The sequence below is a fragment of the Arachis stenosperma genome, chromosome 9 (genome assembly GCF_014773155.1).
Source record: "Arachis stenosperma cultivar V10309 chromosome 9, arast.V10309.gnm1.PFL2, whole genome shotgun sequence".
Classification (NCBI taxonomy): Eukaryota; Viridiplantae; Streptophyta; class Magnoliopsida; order Fabales; family Fabaceae; genus Arachis; species Arachis stenosperma.
Window position 1 is genome coordinate 50,730,029 of NC_080385.1, and position 27,275 is coordinate 50,757,303.

Consider the following 27,275-nt stretch of genomic DNA (forward strand, 5'->3'; position numbering starts at 1 on the left):
TGGGTATTGCTTCTGCAAGAGTTTAATATAGAAATAAGAGACAGAAAGGGGACAGAGAATCAAGTAGCTAATCACCTGTCCCGGATAGAACCAGTAGCAGGAGCATCCCTCCCTCCTACTGAGATCTCTGAAACCTTTCCGGATGAGCAATTGTTTGTTATTCAGGAAGCTCCGTGGCTTGCAAACATTGTAAACTATAAGACTCAAGGTTCTCCTTCTACCACCATGGAGAGGAAGCATGAAAAGCTTCTCTCAATACAGAGTCAAACAAAACCCCCACATTCAAACTCTAAGTTTGGTGTTGGGAGGCCACAACCAAACTCCAAGTTTGGTGTTGAGAGGCTATAACCAAACTCTAAGTTTGGTGTTGAAAGGCCCCAATCATGCTCTGAGTATCTGTGAGGCTCCATGAGAGCCCACTGTCAAGCTACTGACATTAAAGAAGCGCTTGTTGAGAGGCAACTCAATTTTATCTATTTATTTTCCATTGTTATTTCATGTTTTCTGTAGGTTGATGATCATGTGAAGTCACAAAAACAATTGAAAAAGCAAAAACAGAATGAAAAACAGCATACCCTGGAGGAGAAACTTGCTGGCGTTTAAACGCCAGTAAGGGTAGCAGAATGGGCGTTAAACGCCTAGTCTGGCATCATTCTGGACGTTTAACGCCAGAAATGGGCACCAGACTGGCGTTTAACGCCAGAAAAGGGCAAGAAGCTGGCATTAAACGCTAGAAATGGGCAGCAGCCTGGCGTTTAACGCCAGGATTGGTAGCAAGGGGCGTTTTGCACGCCACATGGTGCAGGGATGAGAAATTCTTGACACCTCATGATCTGTGGACCCCACAGGATCCCACCTACCTCACCTCTTCTCTGAAACTAGTTGAATTAGTTTGATGTGGTGACAATACTTTTTGTTTTCTGAATGAATACTTGAACAGTGCATATGTCTTTTGAATTTATTGTTTTAAGAATGTTAAAATTGTTGGCTCTTGAAAGAATGATGGAAAAGGAAAAATATTATTGAGGATCTGAAAAATCATCAAATTGATTCTTGAAGCAAGAAAAAGCAGTGAATACAAAAGTATTCAAAGAAAAAAAAAAGAAAAAAAAGAAAAAGCAAGCAGAAAAAGCCAATAGCCCTGAGTGAAGGTGTCAAGTGAAAACTTGAGACTGAGCAGTTAAAGTCGTGATCCAAAGCAAAAAGAGTGTGCTTAAGAACCCTGGACACCTCTAATTGGGGACTCTAGCAATGCTGAGTCACAATCTGAAAAGGTTCACCCAGTTATGTGTCTGTGGCATGTATGTATCCGGTGGTAATACTGGAAAACAGAATGCTTTGGGCCACGGCCAAGACTCATAAAGTAGCTGTGTTCAAGAATCAACATACTATACTAGGAGAATGAATAACACTATCTGAATTCTGAGTTCCTATGGATGCCAGTCATTCTAAACTTCAAAGGATAAAGTGAGATGCCAAAACTGTTCAGAGGCAAAAAGTTACTAGTCCCGCTCATCTAATTGGAGCTAAGTTTCATTGATAATTTGGAATTTATAGTATATTCTCTTCTTTTTATCCTGTTTGATTTTCAGTTGCTTGGGGACAAGCAACAATTTAAGTTTGGTGTTGTGATGAGCGGATAATTTATACGCTTTTTGGCATTGTTTTTAGTATATTTTTAGTATATTTTAGTTAGTTTTTATTATGTTTTTATTAGTTTTTAATTAAAAATCATATTTTTGGACTTTACTATGAGTTTGTGTGCTTTTTCTGTGATTTCAGGTATTTTCTGGCTGAAATTGAGGGACCTGAGCAAAAATCTGATTCAGAGGCTGAAAAAGGACTGTAGATGCTGTTGGATTCTGACCTTCCTTCACTCGAAGTGGATTTTTTGGAGCTACAGATGCCCAATTGGCGCGCTCTTAATTGCGTTGGAAAGTAGACATCCTGGGCTTTCCAGCAATGTGTAATAGTCCATACTTTGCCCGAGATTTGATGGCCCAAACCGACGTTGCAAATCAGCTTCAGAATTCCCGGCGTTTAACGCCGGAACTGGCACAAAAGTTGGAGTTAAACGCCCAAACTGGCACAAAAGCTGGCGTTTAACTCCAGAAAAAGTCTCTACACATGAAAGCTTCAATGCTCAGCCCAAGCACACACCAAGTGGACCCCGGAAGTGGATTTTTACGTCATTTACTCATTTCTGTATATCATAGGTTACTAGTTCACTATAAATAGGATCTTTTGACATTGTATCTTTACATCATGACACTTTACACGTTTCATATTGTACCTTCTACGGCATGAGTCTCTAAACCCCATGGTTGGGGGTGAGGAGCTCTGCTGTGTCTTGATGGATTAATGCAATTACTACTGTTTTTCATTCAAACACGCTTGTTTCCATTCTAAGATATCAATTGCTCCTCAACTTGATGAATGTGATGATCCGTGACACTCATCATCATTCTCACCTATGCACGTGTGCCTGACAACCACCTCCGTTCTACTTTAGATTGAGTGGATATCTCTTGGATTCTTTAGCTAGAATTTTCGTGGTATAAGCTAGAATATATTAGCAGCCATTCTTGAGGATCCGGAAGGTCTAAACCTTATCTGTGGTATTCTGAGTAGGATTCAGGGATTGAATGACTGTGATGAGCTTCAAACTCACGATTGTGGGGCGTTAGTGACAGACGCAAAAGAATCACTGGATTCTATTCCGACATGATCGAGAACCGACAGATGAATAGTCGTGCTGTGACAGAGCGCGTTGAACATTTTCACTGAGAGGATGGGAGGTAGCCATTGACAACGGTGAAACCCTACATACAGCTTGCCATGGAAGGAGCCTTGCGTGTATGAAGAAGAAGACAGTAGGAAAGCAGAGATTCAGAAGATACAGCATCTCCAAAACCTCAACCTGTTCTCCATTACTGTAAAACAAGTATTTATTTCATGTTCTTTTACTTTTGACAATTAAACCTGAGAATTATTGATATCCTGACTAAGAGTTACAAGATAACCATAGCTTGCTTCAAGCCGACAATCTCCGTGGGATCGACCCTTACTCACGTAAGGTATTACTTGGACGACCCAGTGCACTTGCTGGTTAGTTGTACGGAATTGCAAAAGTGTGATTGCAATTTTGTGCACCAGTGATCAATCTATTAGTTAGTTGATTGTAATTAAGCACATGTCAATTAGTTACTTAGTGGTTAGTATAGCTTGTGACAACTGTAGCTCCTCTGCTATGAGTAGCTAGAGCTGAGCTATTATTGTTTATTTTGGAACTCACTTTACCAATATACTTTAGATTTAACCAGGGCCTTCTTTCTCTTCTCTACTCGCACTCTCTCTTCTTTTTTGAACTCTTTCCCTTTCTACTCCTCCTCTTGCTTGAGCCTAGTACCTTTCAATGCATAACCTAATCTTTTTGTGTTTAACACAAGTTTTTTATTGATTTATAATTTATATTGAACAATATTAAATAATTGTTGTTTAATTTGATATAAATTTTAGGATTTTGATGATTTCTGTTGGATCACTTGGAGCACAATTTATAGTTTGTTTGTGCAGTTATCTTTTATTTTTTGCTTGGAGTTAGGATTGATTTTCTATAACTATATTTAAATTTGTTAAAGTTTGCACTTTATGCTAGGTTTAATTTTTTTAGAATAGATTTGTAGGACGAAGCTGAGAAAAGAATATTTAGTGGTTTTTTTTTTCATTTTTTATTTGTTGAAAATTCCAGAGTAATTAGGGAATGTGCATTATAATGATTAAGATGAGATGTTTGATTGAATATTTGTTTAAAATTATTATTGAAATTGTTAATTTTATGAAAAATAAAAAAGTTGTTTGGTGAAGGCCTTTAATTTAAGAAAAAAATTCTGCCTAAATTTCATAAAAGAAGTTTAAAGTCATGATGTTATTAATATCGAAAATATTATACCACCAATGAAAGAAGCGATAAAAGGGGTGAAAAGGGACAATGAAAAAGAGAAATTTGATGATGATAATGTTAATGGGTAGTTGGGATCCGAGTTGAGGCAGGGTGTAACTATATCACAATCTACTTTGGTCACTCCCAGATCAGGACTTGCTTCACAATAGCTGTTCCTGACAATTTCTAATAACCTACTCTATATGGATCCAGTGAACTACTCTACCTCCTTCATCCCCTCTGCAAGCTGATGCGCTACTAACAAATCCCTTACATGCAAATTCATCACCTGCATAAGCATTAGAGGACGACACCAAATAGCTCATCTAGTCAAACGATTTTAATGGATAAACATTATTATGTTTCGTCTATAATAAAAATTATATATATTATTATTGTCATTCAGATGTATTTAATAATTTTGTATATTTTGACCTTTTATATATTTCATATGTTTTTGTGTGTAATATTCATATTTTAATTTATTGTTATAATAAAAATACTATTAATTTTTTATTTTGTTTAATAGTGCTTTAAATATAAATTTTGATAACAAGATAATGAAATATTAATATATTGAATCAAATTTAATTTTAAAAATAATGATATTGTCGTTGAATTTACAATGGGATTAATAGTGTGTGTATTAGTTGTGGTAGTGTATTAGGCATGATAAGTATATTACTGTGATGGTGCATTAGTTAGTTAGCAAGTGTGTGGTTCTTGGTGTGCCACCTGGCAAGAAGTTTTGCTATTGTTGCAGTTACATATTGCAGATATTCATTCATTGTAACTAACCATTCATTCCATTCAAGTAAACACAATTGAAAATTCATCTTCTCTGTTTTCTCTCTGCTCTCTCTTTCTTTCCTCATTCATCTTCTTGCCTCTAAGCCTGGTACCTTTATGGTATCAGAGCTCTTATCATTGCTCTTCTTAAAGGAATCTTGAAGGTTATTGTAGTAGTCGTTGTGCTGTTTTTCCTTTGCGTCATTTTCACGAACACCTGGGTAGCATTTCAAGTTGCGACAAATTGTTTGCTTCCATGGCTACAGAACCTAACCAAATGACATCCTCCAATTCATCAATGACCCCAAATTTTACTTCTTCTCCCATCTCAATGAAGCTTGATGACGATAATTTTTTGCAATGGAAGGATCAGGCGGAGTCCACGATTGAAGGCCATGACCTGATTCATCATATCACCGGGGAACACATTCCAGTACGAGTCACAACCACAGGAGAACTGAATCCCGATTTTGTGATTTGGAAGCAACAAGATACACTCCTCAAGTCTTGGTTACTTGCCTCAATGACAAAGCCCTTCACAACTCGGATGGTAGGTTGTGTTTATGCATTCGAGGTATGGAAAAGATTAGATGATCATTTCTCCTATCAAATTAGGGCAAAAATAATGCAGTTAAAGCACAAATTAAGTAGTGTTCGAATTGGAGCCTCTGTAAATGACTATCTGTTAGTGTTGAAAGGAACAATTGATGCGTTGGCTTCGGTCGGAGAACCGATGCGTGAAAGTAATCATGTGAATGCGATTTTAAATGGTTTAACTAAAGAATATGCACCAATACTTACCTCAGTGGTTGCACGACCTGTTAGTATCTCAATAGGTGAATTAGAAGCACTTTTGTTGGCTCATGAAAGCATGCTAGACAGATTTCGAAAACCAGAATCGTTCATTCAGGCAAATATGGCTCAATATTCGCAAAGTTACAATATGCGAGGTGGTTTTAGAGGAGGTAACAGAGCCAATTTTCGAAGTGGCGGCTGGTCAGGAAGAGCAAAAAACAATTCTTATAGTGACAACAGGTTTAATAATGGAAATAGTTACAGTAGGTTTGGTGATAACAACTTTAATTTTGGATCCAACAATAATTCAAGGTTTGTGCACAATGGGAGGCAGCAAGGGTATAATGGTGCATCTGGTATGAGGCAATCTCACAATGAAAGACCAATTTGTCAAGTTTGTGACAAAGTTGGGCATACTGCCAAGACATGCTGGTACAGGTATAATAGAGGAGACAGCTCGGGCTCCCCTTCTCAACATGACTATTCCAACTCACAGGGTGTACAAGGCTCGCAAGCTCATCTAAGTCATGTTCTGGCTACTCCAGCAACGATTCAAGATCAGACTTGGTACCCCAACTCAGGTGCAACACATCACATGACGGCTGATCGGCAAAATCTAATGGAAAAGGAGCCTTATACAGGAACTGACCAAGTCATTATGGGAGATGGTTTAGGTTTGCATATCAATCTTGTTGGGAAGTCTTATTTTAAAACTAATTTGAGTACCACAGAGTTCTTGCTTCAAAAATTGCTTCATGTCCCTGACATAACAAAAAATTTGCTTAGTGTCTACAAATTCTGCTGTGATAATAAAGTATTTTTTGAGTTTCATTCTGATTGTTGCTTTGTGAAAAATTAGGACACTAAAGAAGTTGTGATCAATGGAGAAGTTGAGCAGGGAATGTACAAATTTGTCAATTTCAAGCCCTCAAATAATATAGCTGCCTACGTCTCCTCTATGTCTACTACTGATAGCTTTCTTTTGTGGCATAATAGGCTAGGTCATCCTTCTTATAATGTAGTATCTAGTGTTCTAAAATCCTGTGATATTGTAGTTGACCCCAATAAATCTGTCTGTCCAGCCTGCTGTATAGGAAAGTCTCACCAATTACCTTTTCTAGTCTCAAATACAGTTTACACTACACCCCTAGCTTTAGTTTACACAGACATATGGGGACCTACCCCAATAGCTAATTCCTTTGAAAATTTTTACTTCATAAATTTCATTGATTCTTTTAGCAAGTTTACCTGGATTTACTTCGTTAGATCACGCTCCCAACTCAAATCAGTATTTAAATGCTTTCAACAAATGATTGAGTTGCAATTAAATGTTAAAATAAAAATGGTGCAATCTGATAATGCTGCTGAATATGTGAGTTTGTCCAAAAATTTATAGATGCAGAGAATTTTTATTGCTTTTCATGTCCTCATGAACACCAGCAAAATAGTGCTGTTGAGCGGAAGCATCGGCATGTTGTTGAAAAGGGGCTGACCATGTTAGCAGGAGCTGGTATGCCAATCAAGTATTGGGGGAAGCTTTCAGCACTGCAGTGCATCTGATCAACTTGTTACCTACGCCTGTGCTTGCTAATCAGTCACCATATGAGAAATTATTTGGCAAAAAGGTTGATTACTCCAGTCTTCGAGCTTTTGGCTCCTTATGCTTCCCACACTTGCAGCCCTACAACAAGCATAACCTGGAGTTTTGATCTTCCCCTTGTGTGTTTTTGGGGTACAGCGGCTCCCATAAAGGTTATAAGTGCCTTACCGAGCAAGGAAAGCAGATAATCTCCCACAATGTTGTGTTTAATGAGCACCACTTTCCGTTTAAAGACAACAACTTCGCTGCCTCCCTTGGCGGCCAATCTGCTCTGCCACCACCACTTCCAGCCAGTGTTCCAGCTATCCCTACTCTCCGAAGATCTCCTCTCCCCACCATTGTGTTGTCTTCACAGCCAGCTTCCTCACCTTTGCCTCAACCGTTGCACTCCTAGGTTTTCCCTTCTGTTTCTTCCTTGTCCCCCTCTCCTTCTTTTCTTTCTCACAGCAGCAGCCATCCTCCTTACAACCCACAACATCTTTTTCTCCTTCTGCACCCTCCAACACACCTATTCCTATTCCAATCTCTGATTTAGAAATTGTTTTAACTGATTTGCCCCCTACTCAGCCACCTACTCTAAACACCCATCGATGGTTACCCGAAGCAAAGCTGGCATTGTACGACCCCGAGCTTTTTTGGCAGCGATTGAGCCGAGATCAGTCAGAGATGCACTACAAAATCTAGATTGGAAATTGGCTATGGATGTAGAATACCATGCTCTTATGCGGAATCAGACTTGGAAATTGGTTCCTTTGCCTCAAGGTCGAGAGGCTGTTGGTAGCAAGTGGGTTTTCCGAGTTAAATACAATTCTGATGGCACCTTCCAAAAGTATAAGGCGCGGTTAGTAGCTCAGGGCTTTTCACAGCGACCAAGGTTTGATTTTACTGAGACCTACAGCCTTGTCGTAAAGTCTACTTCAATCAGAATTGTACTCACTTTTGCATTATCAAAGTCATGGACCATCAAAACAACTTGATGTTGACAATGCCTTCCTTCATGGTGAGTTGGCTGAGGATGTGTACATGAAGCAGCCTCGGGATTATGAGATTGGCAATGGCAGTTTAGTATGCAAGTTTACTAAGGCCCTGTATGGCCTCAAACAAGCACCACGGGCTTGGTACTACAAGTTGTCTACAGCGCTCCAACATCTTGGCTTCCTTGCCACTAAGTCTGATGTGTCTGTCTTCACCCGGTTCAGACATGACTCAGCCACTGTGGTTCTTGTGTATGTCGATGACATAATCGTCACATGTAGCTCGGATAAGGTCATTGATGATGTCATTCAACAACTCAACACTAGGTTTGCATTAAAGGACATGGGTAGCCTAAACTACTTTCTTGGTATTCAAGTGACCAGAACAGACAGTGCTGGTCTTCTCTTGTCTTAAGAGAGATATGTTAATGACTTGTTAAAGAAGGCTGAGATGCAAGACTGCAGGCCGTGCGTCACTCCCCTGTCGTCATCGATTAAGTTCTCTGCCTTTGGGGGATCTGCCTTCAATAACCCAAAGCTGTATCAGTCTGTTGTGGGTAGTTTGCAATACCTTACCGTGACCAGGCCTAAGTTGGCTTATTGTGCGAGTAAAATCTCACAATTTGTGCAAAATCCACTTGATGAACACTGGAGACTTGTGAAACATATTCTGCGTTACATTCGTGGTACCTCCACCTTTGGTTTGCTACTACAACCAACAGATATCACCACTGTGGTAGCATATAGTGATTCTGACTGGGGAGGCAATCCAGATGATCGAAAATCCACTGGGGGTTTTTGTGTGCTACTTGGGAAGAATCTGGTGTTATGGTGCTCCAAGAAGCAAGGGGCTGTGGCTCGGTCAAGCACTGAGGCTGAGTATCGGGCTATGGTGGATCTGGTGGCTGAGTTGCTTTGGATTAAGAATCTAATGGTTGAGCTGCACACAGAACTCCCAGCTCCTCCCTCTACATATTGTGATAATCTCAGTGCAGTACTCCTTGCAGCCAATCCCATTCTGTACTCAAAATCCAAGCATTTTGAGACTGATCTTCACTTCGTGCGTGACTTTGTGACGGAACGACTCATTGGTGTAAGTCATTGGTGGGCGAAATTGTGATCACTACAACTTCGCACAACTAACCAGCAAGTGCACTGGGTCGTCCAAGTAATACCTTACGCGAGTAAGGGTCGATCCCACGGAGATTGGTGGTATGAAGCAAGCTATGGTCATCTTGTAAATCTTAGTCAGGCAGACTCAAATGGATATGGTGATGAACGAAAATAACATAAAAGATAAAGATAGAGATACTTATGTATATCATTGGTGAGAGCTTCAGACAAGCGTATGAAGATGCCTTCCCTTCCGTCTCTCTGCTTTCCTACTGCCTTCGTCCAATCCTTCTTACTCCTTTCCATGGCAAGCTCGTGTAGGGTTTCACCGTTGTCAATGGCTACCTCCCATCCTCGCAGTGAAAGCTAATGCTAACGTACTCTGTCACAGTACGGCCAATCACCGGTTTGGTTCCCGCTCCTACTGGAATAGAATCCCTCTTTTGCGTCTGTCACTAACGCCCAGCAGGTTAAAGTTTGAAGCACGTCACAGTCATTCAATCATTGAATCCTACTCAGAATACCACAGACAAGGTTTAGACCTTCCGGATTCTCTTGAATGCCGCCATCAGGTCCTGCCTATACCACGAGGATTCCGATTAAAGAATCCAAGAGATATTCACTAAGCCTCAGATGCTTGTAGAACAAGAATGGTTGTCAGTCGCCTTGTTCATAGGTGAGAATGATGATGAGTGTCACGGATCATCACATTCATCAGGTTGAAGAACAAGTGATATCTTGGATAAAGAACAAGCGGAATTGAATAGAAGAACAATAGTAATTGCATTAATACTCGAGGTACAGCAGAGCTCCACACCTTAATCTATGGTGTGTAGAAACTCCACCGTTGAAAATACATAAGCATAAGGTCTAGGCATGGCCAAATGGCCAGCCTCCCAATGATCTAAGATAGCATAAAACTCAAAGATAGCTACCAAGATGTCAAATACAATAGTACAAGGTCCTACTTATAGAAAACTAGTAGCCTAAGGTGTACAGAAATGAGTAAATGACATAAAAATCCACTTCCGGGCCCACTTGGTGTGTGCTTGGGCTGAGCAATGAAGGAATTTCGTGTAGAGACTTTTTCTGGAGTTAAACGCCAGCTTTCATGCCAGTTTGGGCGTTTAACTCCAAATTTTATGCCAGTTCCGGCGTTTAACGCTGGGATTTCTTGAGATGACTTTGAACGCCGGTTTGGGCCATCAAATCTTGGGCAAAGTATGGACTATTATATATTGCTGGAAAGCCCAGGATGTCTACTTTCCAACGCCGTTGAGAGCGCGCCAATTGGGCTTCTGTAGATCCAGAAAATCCACTTCGAGTGCAGGGAGGTCAGAATCCAACAGCATCTGCAGTCCTTTTTTTTGGTCTCTGAATCAGATTTTTGCTCAGGTCCCTCAATTTCAGCCAGAAAATACCTGAAATCACAGAAAAACACACAAACTCATAGTAAAGTCCAGAAAAGTGAATTTTAACTAAAAACTAATAAAAATATACTAAGAGCTCAACTAAAACTACTAAAAACATACTAAAAACAATGCCAAAAAGCGTACAAATTATCCGCTCATCACAACACCAAACTTAAATTGTTGCTTGTCCCCAAGCAACTGAAAATCAAATAAGATAAAAAGAAGAGAATATACTATAGACTCCAAATTATCAATGAAACTAAGCTCCAAATTAGATGAGCGGGACTAGTAGCTTTTTGCCTCCGAACAGTTTTGGCATCTCACTTTATCCCTTGAAATTCAGAATGATTGGCTTCTTTAGGAACTCAGAATCCAGATAGTGTTATTGATTCTCCTAGTTAAGTATGATGATTCTTGAACACAGCTACTTTATGAGTCTTGGCCGTGGCCCAAAGCACTCTGTCTTCCAGTATTACCACCGGATACATACATGCCACAGACACATAATTGGGTGAACCTTTTCAGATTGTGACTCAGCTTTGCTAAAGTCCCCAATTAGAGGTGTCCAGGGTTCTTAAGCACACTCTTTTTGCCTTGGATCACAACTTTATTTCTTTCTTTTTCTTTTCTTTTTCTTTCTCCCTTTTTTTTTCGTTTTTCTGCTTCTCTCTTTTTTTTTTTTGTATTCACTGCTTTTTCTTGCTTCAAGAATCATTTTTATGATTTTTCAGATCCTCAGTAACATGTCTCATTTTTCATCATTCTTTCAAGAGCCAACAATTTTAACATTCATGAACAACAAATTCAAAAGACATATGCACTGTTCAAGCATACATTCAGAAAACAAAAAGTATTGTCACCACATCAAACTAATTAAGCTAGTTTTAAAGATGAATTTAAAATCCTGTACTTCTTGTTCTTTTGTAATAAAAACGGTTTTCATTTAAGAAAGGTGATGGATTCATATTCATAGCTTTAAGGCATAGATACTAAGACACTAATGATCATAAGACACAAACATGGATAAACATAAGCATAAAAATTCGAAAAACAGAAAAATAAAGAACAAGGAGATTAAAGAACGGGTCCACCTTAGTGATGGCGGCTTGTTCTTCCTCTTGAAGGTCTTATGGAGTGCTTGAGCTCCTCAATGTCTCTTCCTTGTCTTTGTTGCTCATCTCTCATGATTCTTTGATCTTCTTCTAATTTCATGGAGGAGGATGGCATGTTCTTGGTGCTCCACCCTTAGTTGTCCCATTACTTGGAACTTAATTCTCCTAGGGAGGTGTTCAGTTGCTCCCAATAGTCTTGTGGAGGAAAGTGCATCCCTTGAGGTATCTCAGGGATCTCATGATGAGAGGGGTCTCTTGTTTGCTCCATCTTCTTCTTAGTGATGGGCTTGAGGTCATGCCTTCTCAGTTGAACCGGCTTTGGATGCCATAAATGGTTATGGAAAAGCAAAAAGCAATGCTTTTACCACGCCAAACTTAAAAGGTTTGCTCGTCCTCGAGCAAAAGAAGAAAGAAGAGAGTAGAAGAAGAAGAAATGGAGGAGAGGGAGATGGCCTTGTGGTTCGGCCAAAAGGGGAAGAAGTAGTGGTTTGAATTTGGATGGTGAGGTAAGTGGGGTTCTATGGAGGTGAGTGGTGAAGAGAAAGATGGGATTTGATAGGTGAGGGGTTTGTGGGGATCCTGTGGGGTCCACATATCCTTAGGTGTCAAGGAAAAGTCATCCCTGCACCAAATGGGGCTCAAAAACACGTTTTGAGCCAATTCTGGCGTTAAACGCCGGGCTGGTGCCCATTTCTGGCGTTTAACGCCAGGTTCTAGCCCTTTCCTGGCGTTTAACGCCAGTCTGGTGCCCCTTTCTGGCGTTAAACGCCCAGAATGGTGCCAGACTGGGCGTTAAACGCCCAACTGCTACCCTCACTGGCGTTTAAACGCCAGTGAGTTCTTCCTCCAGGGTGTGCTGTTTTTCATTCTGTTTTTGCTTTTTCAATTAATTTTGTGACTTCTCATGATCATCAACCTACAAAATAACATAAAATAACAAAAGAAAATATATAGAATATAATCATTGGGTTGCCTCCCAACAAGCGCTTCTTTAATGTCAGTAGCTTGACAGAGGGCTCTCAATGAGCCTTACAAATGATCAGAGCAATGTGGGAACCTCCCAACACCAAACTTAGAGTTTGAATGTGGGGGTTCAACACCAAACTTAGAGTTTGGTTGTGGCCTCCCAACACCAAACTTAGAGTTTGACTTTGGGGGCTCTATTTGTCTCTGATTTGAGGGAAGCTCTTCAAGCTTCATCTCCATGGTGACAGAGGGATATCCTTGAGCCTTAAACACAAAGGATTCTTCATTCACTTGAATGATTAGTTCTCCTCCATCAACATCAATCACAGCCTTTGCTGTGGCTAGGAAGGGTTTGCCAAGGATGATGGATTCATCCATGCACTTCCCAGTCTCTAGGACTATGAAATCAGTAGGGATGTAATGGTCTTCAACTTTTACCAAAACATTCTCCACAAGTCCATGAGCTTGTTCTCTTGAGTTGTCTGCCATCTCTAGTGAGATTTTTGCAGCTTGCACCTCAAAGATTCCTAGCTTCTCCATTACAGAGAGAGGCATGAGGTTCACACTTGACCCTAAGTCACACAAGGCCTTCTTGAAGGTCATGGTGCCTATGGTACAAGGTATTGAAAACTTCCCAGGATCTTGTCTCTTTTGAGGTAATTTCTGCCTAGACAAGTCATCTAGTTCTTTGGTGAGCAAGGGAGATTCATCTTCCCAAGTCTCATTTCCAAATAACTTGTCATTTAGCTTCATGATTGCTCCAAGATATTTAGCAACTTGCTCTTCAGTGACATACTCATCCTCTTCAGAGGAAGAATACTCATCAGAGCTCATGAAAGGCAGAAGTAAATCCAATGGAATCTCTATGGTCTCATGTTGAGCCTCAGATTCCCATGGTTCCTCATTGGGGAACTCAAAGGAGGTTGGTGCACGCCCATTGAGGTCTTCCTCAGTGGCGTCCACTTCCTCTCTTTCCTCTCCAAATTCGGCCATGTTTATGGCTTTGCACTCTCCTTTTGGATTTTCTTCTGTATTGCTTGGGAGAGTACTAGGAGGGAGTTCAGTAACTTTCTTGCTCAGCTGTCCCACTTGTCCTTCCAAATTTCTGATGGAGGACCTTGTTTCATTCATGAAACTTTGAGTGGTTTTGATTAGATCAGAGACCATGGTTGCTAAGTCAGAGGTATTCTGCTTAGAACTCTCTGTCAGTTGCTGAGAAGATGATGGAAAAGGCTTGCTATTGCTAAGCCTGTTTCTTCCACCATTATTGTTATTGAAACCTTGTTGAGGTCTCTCTTGATTCTTCCATGAGAAATTTGGGTGATTTCTCCATGAAGAGTTATAGGTGTTTCCATAGGGTTCTCCTAGGTAATTCACCTCTTCCATTGAAGGGTTCTCAGGATCATAAGCTTCTTCCTCAGATGAAGCATCCTTAGTACTGTTTGGTGCATTTTGCATTCCAGACAGACTTTGAGAAATCAAATTGACTTGTTGAGTCAATATTTTATTCTGAGCCAAAATGGCGTTCAGAGTGTCAATCTCAAGAACTCCTTTCTTCTGATTAGTCCCATTATTCACAGGATTCCTTTCAGAAGTGTACATGAATTGGTTATTTGCAACCATTTCAATTAGCTCTTGAGCTTCTGCAGGCGTCTTCTTCAGATGAAGAGATCCTCCAGCAGAGCTATCCAAAGACATCTTGGATAGTTCAGAGAGACCATCATAGAAGATACCTATGATGCTCCATTCAGAAAGCATGTCTGAGGGACATCTTCTGATTAATTGTTTGTATCTTTTCCAAGCTTCATAGAGGGATTCTTCATCCTTCTGTCTGAAGGTTTGGACTTCCACTCTAAGCTTACTCCATCTTTGTGGTGGAAAGAACTTTGCCAAGAAGGCATTGACTAGCTTTTCCTAAGAGTCCAGGCTTTCTTTAGGTTGAGAGTCCAACCATATTCTAGCTCTGTCTCTTACAGCAAAAGGGAATAGCATCAGTCTGTAGACCTCAGGGTCAATCCCCATTAGTCTTGACTGTGTCACAGATTTGCAAGAACTCAGCTAAAAACTGATGAGGATCTTCCAATGGAAGTCCATGGAACTTGCAATTCTGTTGCATTAGAGAAACTAATTGAGGCTTAAGCTCAAAGTTGTTTGCTCCAATGGCAGGGATAGAGATGCTTCTCCCATAGAAATCGGGAGTAGGTGCAGTAAAGTCACCCAGCACCTTCCTTGCATTGTTGTTGTTTTCGGCTGCCATGTTTTCTTCTTCTTTGAAGAATTCGGTTGGGTCCTCAACTATGAACGTGTGCCTTAGCTTCTCTTTAGCTTTCGCTTTAAGGTTCTTTCAGGTTCAGGGTCAGCTTCAATAAAAATGCCTTTGTCTTTATTCCTGCTCATATGAAAGAGAAGAGAACTAGAAAATATGGAATCCTCTATGTCACAATATAGAGATTCCTTGAGGTGTCAGAGGAAGAAAAATGGAAGACAGAGGTAAAAAATTCGAACTTATTAAAGAAGATGAAGTTCGAATTTTGTATTAAGGAATAGTGTTAGTCCATAAACAGAAGGATGTGAGAAGAGGAGAAGTAATTTTTGAAAATTAAGTAAAAAAATTTTGAAAACTTTTTGAAAAACACTAATTGATTCTCAAAAACTAAGAATAGAAAAAGAATCAAGTGATTTTTGAAAAAGATTTGAAATTAGAAATCAAAAAGATATGATTGAAAACTTATTTTGAAAAAGATGTGATTGAAAAATTATGGTTTTAAAAAGATATGATTGAAAAGATATGATTTGAAAACAATTTTAAAAGATATGATTTGAAAACAATTTTAAAAGATATGATTTGAAAACAATTTTAAAAAGATTTGATTTTAAAAATTAATGACTTGCCTAATAAGAAAAGATATGATTCAAACATAAAACCTTCCTCAACAGAAAAGGCAAAAAATGTTCAATCAAATCATTAATTGTTAGTAAGTATCTTTAAAAAAGGAAAGAAATTGATTTTGAAAATATTTGATTGAAAAGATATGGTTTGAAAAAGATTTGATTTTGAAAAACTTTGAAAACTTAAAAAAAATTGATTTTGAAAACAAAATCTTCCCCCTTTGCCATCCTGGCGTTAAACGCCCAGAATGGTGCACATTCTGGCGTTTAACGCCCAAAACTATACCCTTTTGGGCGTTAAACGCCCAACCAGGCACCCTGGCTGGCGTTTAAACGCCAGTCTGTCTTCTTCACTGGGCATTTTTGAATGCCCAGCTTTTTCTGTATAATTCCTCTGCAGTATGTTCTGAATCTTCAATTCTCTGTATTATTGACTTGAAAAGACACAAATTAAAAATATTTTTGGATTTTTAATAATCAAAATGCACTAAAATCAAATAACAATGCATGCAAGACACCAAACTTAGCAGTTTGTACACTACTGACATTAACTAAATGAGAATGCATATTAGAAAACAACAACACTCAAGTCAATAGAATTCAAAGATCAAAACAAGGAAATCATCAAGAACAACTTGAAGATTAATGAAGACACATGCATAAATTCGAAAAATGCAAGAAGAACAGAAACATGCAATTGATACTAAACTTAAGATGAGACTCTAGACTCAAACAAGACATATTTTTGGATTTTATGATTTTGTAAATTTTTTTTGTGATTTTCGAAAATTAGGTGAAAAGGAAAATAAAGGTATCAAAATTCTTAATGAGAATTCCAGGAATCATGCAATGTTAGTCTAAAGCTTTAGTCTAAAGGAATTAGACATAGCTAGCTAAGCTTCAGCAGGACACTGCATTCAAGAGCTAAATTGATGAGAATCAATCAGCCTTGGTGATGATAAGAACATCACCTTGAAACACTAGAATTCATTCTTAAGAACTCTGAAGAAAAATACCTAATCTAAGCAACAAGATGAACCGTCAGTTGTCCATACACAAGAACAATCCCCGGCAACGGCGCCAAAAACTTGGTGGGCGAAATTGTGATCACTACAACTTCGCACAACTAACCAGCAAGTGCACTGGGTCGTCCAAGTAATACCTTACGCGAGTAAGGGTCGATCCCACGGAGATTGGTGGTATGAAGCAAGCTATGGTCATCTTGTAAATCTTAGTCAGGCAGACTCAAATGGATATGGTGATGAACGAAAATAACATAAAAGATAAAGATAGAGATACTTATGTATATCATTGGTGAGAGCTTCAGACAAGCGTATGAAGATGCCTTCCCTTCCGTCTCTCTGCTTTCCTACTGCCTTCGTCCAATCCTTCTTACTCCTTTCCATGGCAAGCTCGTGTAGGGTTTCACCGTTGTCAATGGCTACCTCCCATCCTCGCAGTGAAAGCTAATGCTAACGTACTCTGTCACAGTACGGCCAATCACCGGTTTGGTTCCCGCTCCTACTGGAATAGAATCCCTCTTTTGCGTCTGTCACTAACGCCCAGCAGGTTAAAGTTTGAAGCACGTCACAGTCATTCAATCATTGAATCCTACTCAGAATACCACAGACAAGGTTTAGACCTTCCGGATTCTCTTGAATGCCGCCATCAGGTCCTGCCTATACCACGAGGATTCCGATTAAAGAATCCAAGAGATATTCACTAAGCCTCAGATGCTTGTAGAACAAGAATGGTTGTCAGTCGCCTTGTTCATAGGTGAGAATGATGATGAGTGTCACGGATCATCACATTCATCAGGTTGAAGAACAAGTGATATCTTGGATAAAGAACAAGCGGAATTGAATAGAAGAATAATAGTAATTGCATTAATACTCGAGGTACAGCAGAGCTCCACACCTTAATCTATGGTGTGTAGAAACTCCACCGTTAAAAATACATAAGCATAAGGTCTAGGCATGGCCGAATGGCCAGCCTCCCAATGATCTAAGATAGCATAAAACTCAAAGATAGCTACCAAGATGTCAAATACAATAGTACAAGGTCCTACTTATAGAAAACTAGTAGCCTAAGGTGTACAGAAATGAGTAAATGACATAAAAATCCACTTCCGGGCCCACTTGGTGTGTGCTTGGGCTGAGCAATGAAGGAATTTCGTGTAGAGACTTTTTCTGGAGTTAAACGCCAGCTTTCATGCCAGTTTGGGCGTTTAACTCCAAATTTTATGCCAGTTCCGGCGTTTAACGCTGGGATTTCTTGAGGTGACTTTGAACGCCGGTTTGGGCCATCAAATCTTGGGCAAAGTATGAACTATTATATATTGCTGGAAAGCCCAGGATGTCTACTTTCCAACGCCGTTGAGAGCGCGCCAATTGGGCTTCTATAACTCCAGAAAATCCACTTCGAGTGCAGGGAGGTCAGAATCCAACAGCATCTGCAGTCCTTTTTTTTTGGTCTCTGAATCAGATTTTTGCTCAGGTCCCTCAATTTCAGCCAGAAAATACCTGAAATCACAGAAAAACACACAAACTCATAGTAAAGTCCAGAAAAGTGAATTTTAACTAAAAACTAATAAAAATATACTAAGAGCTCAACTAAAACTACTAAAAACATACTAAAAACAATGCCAAAAAGCGTACAAATTATCCGCTCATCAGTCATGTCCCCGGAACGGTTCAAGTTGCGGACATTTTCACTAAGGCTCTGCCTAGTACTGCCTTTCTACACTTTAGAGATAAGTTAATGGTTGCTGATCTCTGACATTATACCGCGCTTAGAGGACAGGGATCGGATAAGGATGTCAAAGGGGAGTGGAGCAGAGAATTTAATAAAGAGAGTGTCAAGCAGGGACCATGACAAGAGTTGCAATTTACCTTGTACAAAGTCTGAAGCACCTAAGAAGTTTGAAGGTAGAGTTCATGATAGTGTGTGTATCAGTTGTGGTAATGTATTAGGCATGATAAGTATATTACTGTGATGGTGCATTAATTAGTTAGCAGGTGTGTGGTTCTTGGTTGCCACCTGGAAGGAAGTTCTGCTATCGTTGCAGTTACATATTACAGATATTCATTCATTGTAACTAACCATTCATTCCATTTAAGTAAACACAATTGAAAATTCATCTTCTCTGTTTTCTCTCTGCTCTCTCTTTCTTTCCTCATTCATCTTCTTCCCTCTAAGCCTGGTACCTTTAGGGATCAATTCAATGATAATTAATTAATTTTAGGGTAAAGTATATTTTTTGTCCCTTAAGTTTGGTAAAAGTTTAAAAAATATCCCTAAATTTTATTTTGTTTCAATTTTGTCCCATAAATTTTTTATTTGCATCAAATATAGCCTTGATGGCTAAATATTCAAAAAATTTAAGACCAATATAACAATAATGCATGAAAAGTATGCTTGATTTGCTTGTGTTGAGGGGTCATTCTTATGAAATTGTTGTTGAATCGGTCTTAATTTTTTGAAAAATTAGCCGTCTGGGGTATATTTGATGCAAATTAAAAATTTCTGAGACAAAATTGAAACAAAATAAAACTTAAGGGTATTTTTAAAACTTTTGCCAAACTTCAGAGACAAAAAATATACTTTACCCTTAATTTTATTTTTTTTTTTTAAATAAGCTACGTGTTACTATCGAATTTATAATAAAAGAAAATTCGAGATAATATCAATCTAGTTCGTTAATCTAGAGTTCTTTAAAGATAAATTAATCTAATGATAATAGTTATACAATTAATGTCAGAATAAAATAATTCGATGGTAATATATTTTCGTCAAAATTAAATTTGATGATAAAATTATTTGTCTTTGGATTTATATATAAATTAAAATTCGACCATAAATACGACGGAATAATAAGTAAAATTTTTGAAGTCTTTATGTATTCTTAAAAGTTATTTTTTTTTTTTGTCGACTACTCATAAAAATATAGTTAGAATAATATATGGATAATATTATTTTAAATAGATTATTCAAATTTATGAGATCATCTAGCAATATTCATTTAGTATCTATACATATAAATATATTATTATAACTATATTACTATTTCTTTTTTAAATAAATATTTAATTTTTGTACTAATGCAACGGAAAAAGTAATGGTATTTTTTCATCTATTATTTGAATGGTCAACAAAACAATTACAATATAAGTGAAATTAAATTAATTTATTAAAATGGCTATTCATAAACTATATGTCTATATGTCAAAAATAATTATTTTAATTACTGATATACACTATAATTTATGCCTTTGTAAAATATTTTTACATTGATAAAGATACAAAATCTCTCATAAGATAAAACTGAGAACTTTAATTAGTGTTTCGTTGATATTTACAAATGATAAATGATTTTCTGTTAAATAAGAAGCTTTTGGAGGGTTGTTGAACACAATACTATCTTTTACGAAATTTGTTTTTCATGGGAACATGTAAGACATTTGAGTGAAAGTGGTGGGGCTTGAGTGTCATTAGAAGAAAATAACAACTTTTGCAATTAGCAACAAGCAAGCTCAACTGTGTGTGACTTAAACGGAACACAGCACACAAAAGCAAACCCAACAAAACACAAACTCACTTCACAACGGAACCGTCTACTCCCTTAACAGGTCAAAACTCCCTCAAACCCATCGCCGGAGCTCCCTTCCGCCGCGCCAAACGTCCAATCTTCGCCCACCTAAAACACTAATTCTTATGCTATATCCGACCGCTGACGTTCCGCGACGCTCGTCGGCGGGGACGAAATTCCCGGTGACTCTCCGGTGGCCGGTGGCCGGTGGAAAATCACCTCCTTCGTTATTATGAAGAAGAGCCATGGAAAGGACAAGAACAGCAAAAGCGTTGCTTCTTCCTTCAAGTTCATATCCTCTTGCATTAAGACCGCTTCCTCCGGCGTCCGCTCCGCCGGCGCCTCTGTCGCCGCCTCAATCTCCGGCGACGAGGACAACCTCAAGGACCAGGTAGCAAACAATTTTCTATTTGTTCATTTATTATTTACTTATATATATATATATATATATATATATATATATATATGCTTGCGTGGATGGTACTCTTCTTAAGTCCGTTTTGTTTGTTGTTGTTGTTGTTGTTTTGTGTTTTTGAAATTGTGAAATGCTGTTTTTTGAATGAGTAGTGAGAATTATGAATGTTAGATTTTGATCGTTCTTCGTTAAGAATCTTAGTGGAAAGTGGTGAACGGCCTTGTTTTAATGGAAATGCAGTTCTTTTCTATGATAATCAATGAGATAGTGTGCATTGTGCTACGCTACGTTTGAAATTTATATTTAGACTTCAAAAATCTTTACATTTCTTGTTTTCATGTCCATGACTCAATTTTTTCAGCTAATTTCAATCTTTACATTTCTTATTTTCATGGTTTTGTTTCGTATGGGTGAAGTAAAGATGGGTGGGGTACTCTGGTTTGGAATATTGGATTATTAAACCAAAAAAAGGTTTAACAAAAGAGATATTTGTGTGATGCTGAAGTTGTTTGATATTGTAAGTAGTTGAACTAAATACTAATGCTGCTAAGCCTTACAGGGAAGAATAGAGTATTTAATACCTGTCTGAATTAAGAACAACCATGAGAAGTGCTACCAAAGGGTCTACTTACTGACCCCAATTTATGGGAATGGAATTGAATTATACTTTGATCCATGGCTCCATGCTACGCTTTGGCAAGCTTCATAATTGCACATTTTCATGTATGAACCATGGGGACAGAGGTTTACTGCTATGTTTGTCATGCAGATCCTTTGGGCATGCTTTGACAAGCTGGAACCATGTCCATCATCTTTCAGACATGTTCTCTTAGTCGGATATACAAATGGCTTCCAAGTTCTTGACGTGGAAGATGCCTCTGACATCAGGGAACTTGTCTCAAAGCGTGATTATCCAGTATCATTCTTACAGATGCAGCCTGTCCCTGCAAAATTGGAGGGTTCTGAAGGACTTGGAGCAGCACACCCTCTGCTGTTGGTCGTTACATGTGATAAGTTAAAGACCCCTGGTACAGTGCAAAATGTCAGAGATGGCCACACTGAAGCTCAAGCTGAAAATATAGCAAGCTCAGCTAGAACTCTTCAATTTTACTCATTAAGGTCCCACACCTATGTTCATGTTCTTAGATTTCGTTCGACTATCTGCATGGTTAGGTGCAGCCCTAAAATAGTGGCTGTGGGTCTTGCTACTCAAGTAAGTTTTTGACTCGAGGAATTCAGCACATAAGTTTGGAATTATTCATTTTAGCTAATTGAAAAAATTGACTTTATTATAGTTCTTGGTAGATTTTGGAGATTTTACCTATTTCCTTTGCCTATATTTGAAACTTACTAGGTTGCAAAATACAGAGATTTCTTATCACCTAGTGGATCATTTACTTGTTCTGTAGATGTGAATTTAATGTAATATATAGTAACTTAATCTTATATTGCCATATCAAAAGCCTGTCTAATTTGATTTCTATTTTTCTATTTTGCCGGCAGATATACTGTTTAGATGCTCTTACTCTTGAGAATAAATTCAGTGTCCTCACCTACCCAGTACCCCAGTTAGGAGGCCAAGGAATGGTTGGGGTTAATATTGGCTATGGTCCAATGGCTGTAGGACCCCGCTGGTTAGCTTATGCTACCAACCACCCATTGGTACCAAATGCAGGTCGCCTAAGCCCTCAGAGTCTTACTCCACCATCTGTCAGCCCATCAACATCACCCAGTAGTGGAAACCTAGTTGCCCGATATGCCATGGAAGCTAGCAAGCACTTAGCTGCTGGGCTCATCAATCTTAGTGATAGAGGGTATAAAACATTATCCAAATACTATGAAGATCTTATACCTGATGGATCAAATTCTCCTGTTTCACCAAATTCAAGCTGGAAAAGTAGTCGGTTTACATCAAATTCTACAGAAACAGATACTGCAGGGTTGGTGAGTATTCTTTTTTCGGTGACAACTTAGCAAGTTATAATCTAATTTTCTTTTGCAATGTGGTGGACTGCTGACTAGATGTTTTCTTCTTCAAAGTAATATTGGCATCTGTAATACGATTATCATGAGATCATCTATTGGTTCACAGCTTAGCCATAGAGGAAAGAGTTTCTAAGGTAGTTAATAGTACTGAGTATTTTACAGAAGTCTCTTATCTTTACTGCCCCTTCTTTGAGTGGTTAGCTTATGTCAGTGGAAACCGGAAAGCATTCATTCTATATGCTTCTTGATTTGTATTACTCATCTATTGCAGGTTGTTGTCAAAGACTTTGTTTCTGCAGATGTTGTGGCACAATTTAGGGCTCATACTAGTCCAATATCTGCCTTATGTTTTGACCCAAGTGGGACACTTCTAGTTACTGCCTCGATTCATGGCAACAACATTAATGTGTTTAGGATTATGCCATCCTACCCAAGGAATGGATCAGGATCTCAAAGCAGTGACTGGAGGTGTTCACATGTGCACTTATACAAGCTACACCGAGGCATGACATCAGCTGTATGCTTCTATCCTCAGTGTTTCTTTTAAGGCCTTTTGCGTCTAGAAATTGACTATGACCCATTGTTATTCGAAAATCTTATGCTACGTTTGAGCATGTGTTGACATATCATTAATGAGTTGGACTTCCTAGATAGTTTCTTGATATTCAAAATTTTTTTTGATTTAGCAATATATAATTGGTTTTTACTCTTTGAGAATATTATACAGGTTATACAAGATATTTGTTTTAGCCATTACAGCCAGTGGGTTGCCATTATTTCCTCCAAGGGAACCTGTCATATTTTTGTTCTTGCCCCATTTGGTGGTGAGACAGTTCTGAAAATACATAATCAGGAACCAGAAGGACCTGTTATTTTGCCAGTTTTATCTCTTCCATGGTGGTTCACTCCGCATTTCACAGTAAACCAGCAACAGCTTTGCCTGGCACCCCCAACTTCTGTTGTTCTCTCTATAGTTAGCAGAATAAAAAATAATCATGCTGGATGGCTCAATACAGTTAGTAATGCTGCATCATCTGCTGCAGGGAAAGTATTGGTTCCATCTGGTGCTGTTTCTGCTATCTTTCATAATTCTATACCTTTTGCTTCAAGTGATTCATACCCAAAAATTCATTCTCTGGAGCACTTATTGGTTTATACCCAGTCTGGTCACTTAATTCAATATAAACTACTACCATCCTCTGTGGCTGAGCCAGGTGAAACTGCTGCAAGAACAGCTACAGTTCCTTCTGTGCAAATACAAGAAGAGGATTTGCGAGTAAACGTTGAACCTATTCAATGGTGGGATGTTTGCAGGAGATATGATTGGCCTGAAAAAGAGGTTTCTGTACTGGGGAATACACTTGGTGGACTGGAAGCTGAAGGATTAATCTTGGAGAGTTCAGATTATGAGGATAACGGTGTCAGGAACAATAGTTCGATAAAACTAGCTGAGCAATGTCACTTCTCAAATGCAGAGGTACAGTTAAGCTCGGGGAGGATACCAGTTTGGCAGAAATCTGAGGTATTCATTATGGTTTTTTCTGACTACTGCTCGTCAGCTTTCTCAATTAGTTCACTCACTGGAATAAATTTTTTCCCCACAATTTTCAGGTGTCATTCTTTGTCATAAGTCCTTTGGATGCTGGAGAGCCAAAGTTAGCTGAACTAACTACCAACGGAGAGATTCAAATAGAGAATATTTTTGTTAATGAGCTTGAAATAAGACAGAAGGATTTATTGCCTGTATTCAACTATTTCGATAGAATTCAGTCTACTTGGGTTGACAGGTAATAATCATTTATCTTCCTTTCCTTTAACTGGTTATATAAGTCTTTTTCTTTTGATAAAAACACATAATTTTCCATTCTCATTCTATCAATATATGAAACTTTTGGCAGAGGGATTATGGGTAACTGCTCTAGCTCTTCATCTGATTTGCATGTAGCTGAAGAGAATTTGTCCGAAGATACTGCAGGTTCTCATTCAAAGTCTGCAGTATCTGGCTTAGCCGAAAAGGCAAATGATGGTAAGATTAGCAATCACGTTTAACTCATTATTCTTGAGTGGCCCGTGTAACTCGTTATTCTTGTTTATTGACCATTCTCATGCTTGCCAGCATATTTTTCTTCATCGATTGACTTGTCTAGTAATGAGATTCATTGCAAGAATAGAGAGAGACTTGCATTGGCATCATCACAACTTCAAAGCATGGAAACTTTTAAGAATCATAGTGATTCAGCAGCTACCACACATTTTGCTGATAATACAACTACAGCGTTTGAATCATCAAAACATGGAAAAGCCACTGGCAGTTTCAATTCGAGTGGTTGTGATTTGAATAGGAATGTCATTCGTGAGGAACCAATATGTCATTCCCTAGACTTTGAGAAATTTTTTCATGAGGGCTATTGTAAAGCATCAGTTGACTGTAAAGAATCAGCGGAAGTTGCTACTGATGTGGATTGTAGCTGTCCCTGTGATAGGGAGAAATGTGATGATGATGGTGATAATGATGACATGCTTGGTGATGTATTTGACTTCTCTGAGGAAGGTATGTATCTGAAACAGTTCATCTTTTGATTTCATTAAGATTACTCGGCCTAGCTATAACTGCTGCAACTGCTTATCTTGTTCATTCATGTTTACCTTAAAACTATGAAATATGTGCGTTGCAGGTTGATGAATGCTTCTTTGCAAGTGCCTTCCTCCCTTCACTTTGTAAATTGGTGGTGTAAAAGAATTTAATGGACAAATGCAGGCGATTTCCTGCAGCAACTTAAATGCTACTGACCGTTGATTCAAGGAATTTAATGTTATTCACTAACAATGTTCCTTCCCAGGACCATGATTCTTCTGACCTTGTTAATTTTTATGTAAATATTGTATATTGAAATTGATTCCTACGAATTATGTTTGTGGGTTCTGGACTTGCTGGATTCGTTCTTTGTATGTTTGTATCATATTCTTTCTCCATAACGCGTAGCATGTGGGTTAAGGGACAGGGAAAAGAGAAACGAAATAAAATTGGAAAAAAAAAATGAAGAGAACGCTGATAATGAAATAGCTTATTACTTTGTTCTCTCGTGTTTATGTATCCAGATTATTTATATTTTCTTTTGGTCATACTCTTACGTTTTAAGAATTTAAGATATTGGTTGCAGATACTTTTTTTTTTTTAAATTTACTTAGTTTGATAATTTCACTTTTAATTAATTATAGTTCCCAAAAACTATTTGCAAGAAATCAAAGGCTAATTTTTTTATATTGATTAAATATATATGTAATACGTTGTTAGAAGTTTGGATAATTTTGTTTGATATGGAGTTTTTTTTTAAATTAATATTAATTAAATCATCAGATTAATCAAATCGAATAGTCTAATTTTAATGTTAATTTTTTTAATTTTTAAAAATATAAATCGGACGATCCGATTTAAATTTTTTTTTAAAAAGTTAAACATAAATGAGTAAGCCTAGTTTTTGAAGATTATTGTGCAACTAAATAAAAAATCTGGAGGCACAGATTTATTTTATCCCATATTGTTAAAAAAACATATTAAAAAATTCATTTTCTGACTCATTCTTTTATATTAGTAAGTTACACACTAATCATGCAGCATAGAAAAAATAATAAGCGATAAAGAGTAGTGCTAGGGAGCCAATGGCTTAAGTGTACAATGTGTACAATGGACTAAATTTTTAGTCTATGAATAAAATGAACATCACCATACTAGCTAGAATAACCATCCGATACCAAGGATAACCATCCGGATACCAAGGATAATAAACATCTCAATAAAAAATTAAACTGATTTTGGAGTTCACCAAGGATCGAACTCTTGACCTTTCGAATCTAGAACTCTAATACCATATCTGAAACCACTCATCCTAAAAGCGTAACCTGACAGGATAATATAACACTAATGGTCATATCTCTAATACTTCTTAAACCTCCATTGTACACATTGTACGCTTATGCCATTGGCTCCCTAGACTTTTTCAAAAACAATATGTTGTGGCGTTATACTACTATTAGATATTTAGCTTTTTAATAGTTTTTCTTTTGAACTCTTCGTCATAAATGATACCCTACTTTTCTTTTTCTAATTTCCCAAACATTTCGTATATAGGAGATGAGGTTGTACTTGTTTGTGCTTTTAATATGTAAATGGTACTGTAAGATTTATTATACCGGCTTGCTTTTTCCATTTTTTACACTTTTTAATGTAAATATAATCATATGTGAGGTAAATTATACAAGAACGGTGTAATTTCATCCCCTTTCATTATTTACATGGATATGATTGATTTGAGAAGGCAAATTCCATCCTGCCAATTTGCACTCAGTGAGTAGTATTTTGAAAAAACTGAAACTTAGAAACGTTATACCTCCGGCGAATTGTCTTCGAAAAACCAATTTGCCCCTGTTGCATTTTAAAAAAATGGAAAAAAAAAACATTTAGTCCACCGAATTTGTTTTTTTAAACTAAAAAATTACAATTCGCGTTCCTCAAATTTTTAATTTAGAAAACGTTCATGAAGATTTCTTTTTTCCTTCATATTCTCATAAATCACTTATGATTTTCATTTTTTAGTGTTTCACCTATCGACCAATCATAATAAAAAAATTTTAATCAAATTTTTAACCAATTGAGATATTTTTTAACTACCATATTCTTAAATCTGTATATATT

At 37.9% G+C, this 27,275-nt stretch overlaps 2 protein-coding genes across 3 annotated transcripts; both read left to right on the forward strand.

Annotated features, from left to right (window-relative positions):
* The first annotated feature begins 8,552 nt into the window (after nt 1–8,552).
* Nucleotides 8,553–9,221, forward strand: LOC130949502 (secreted RxLR effector protein 161-like). The gene has a single exon (XM_057878199.1). The coding sequence runs from the start codon at nt 8,553–8,555 to the stop codon at nt 9,219–9,221; it is 669 nt and encodes a 222-aa protein (XP_057734182.1).
* Nucleotides 9,222–20,074: 10,853 nt separating this feature from the next.
* Nucleotides 20,075–25,685, forward strand: LOC130951816 (autophagy-related protein 18h-like). Of its 2 annotated transcripts, none has more exons than XM_057880554.1 (9): nt 20,075–20,572; nt 21,156–21,809; nt 22,100–22,540; nt 22,854–23,099; nt 23,310–24,104; nt 24,194–24,369; nt 24,481–24,608; nt 24,699–25,133; nt 25,258–25,685. In XM_057880554.1, exons 2-9 carry the CDS (start codon nt 21,318–21,320, stop codon nt 25,260–25,262), a joined length of 2,718 nt encoding a protein of 905 aa, XP_057736537.1. In that variant the 5' UTR covers nt 20,075–20,572; nt 21,156–21,317; the 3' UTR covers nt 25,263–25,685. The 2 variants fall into 2 exon arrangements, with proteins under 2 accessions (XP_057736537.1, XP_057736536.1); XM_057880553.1 differs by having other exon boundaries at nt 21,366–21,809.
* Nucleotides 25,686–27,275: the final 1,590 nt, after the last annotated feature.

Coding starts and splice junctions, on each gene's coding strand:
- LOC130951816 (XM_057880553.1), top strand. CDS start 20,414: ATGAAGAAGAGCCATGGAAAGGACAAGAACAGCAAAAGCGTTGCTTCT. Junction 21,810..22,099: donor CTGTGGGTCTTGCTACTCAA/GTAAGTTTTTGA, acceptor TTTTGCCGGCAG/ATATACTGTTTAGATGCTCT. Junction 23,100..23,309: donor ACCGAGGCATGACATCAGCT/GTATGCTTCTAT, acceptor AATATTATACAG/GTTATACAAGATATTTGTTT.
- LOC130949502 (XM_057878199.1), top strand. CDS start 8,553: ATGCAAGACTGCAGGCCGTGCGTCACTCCCCTGTCGTCATCGATTAAG.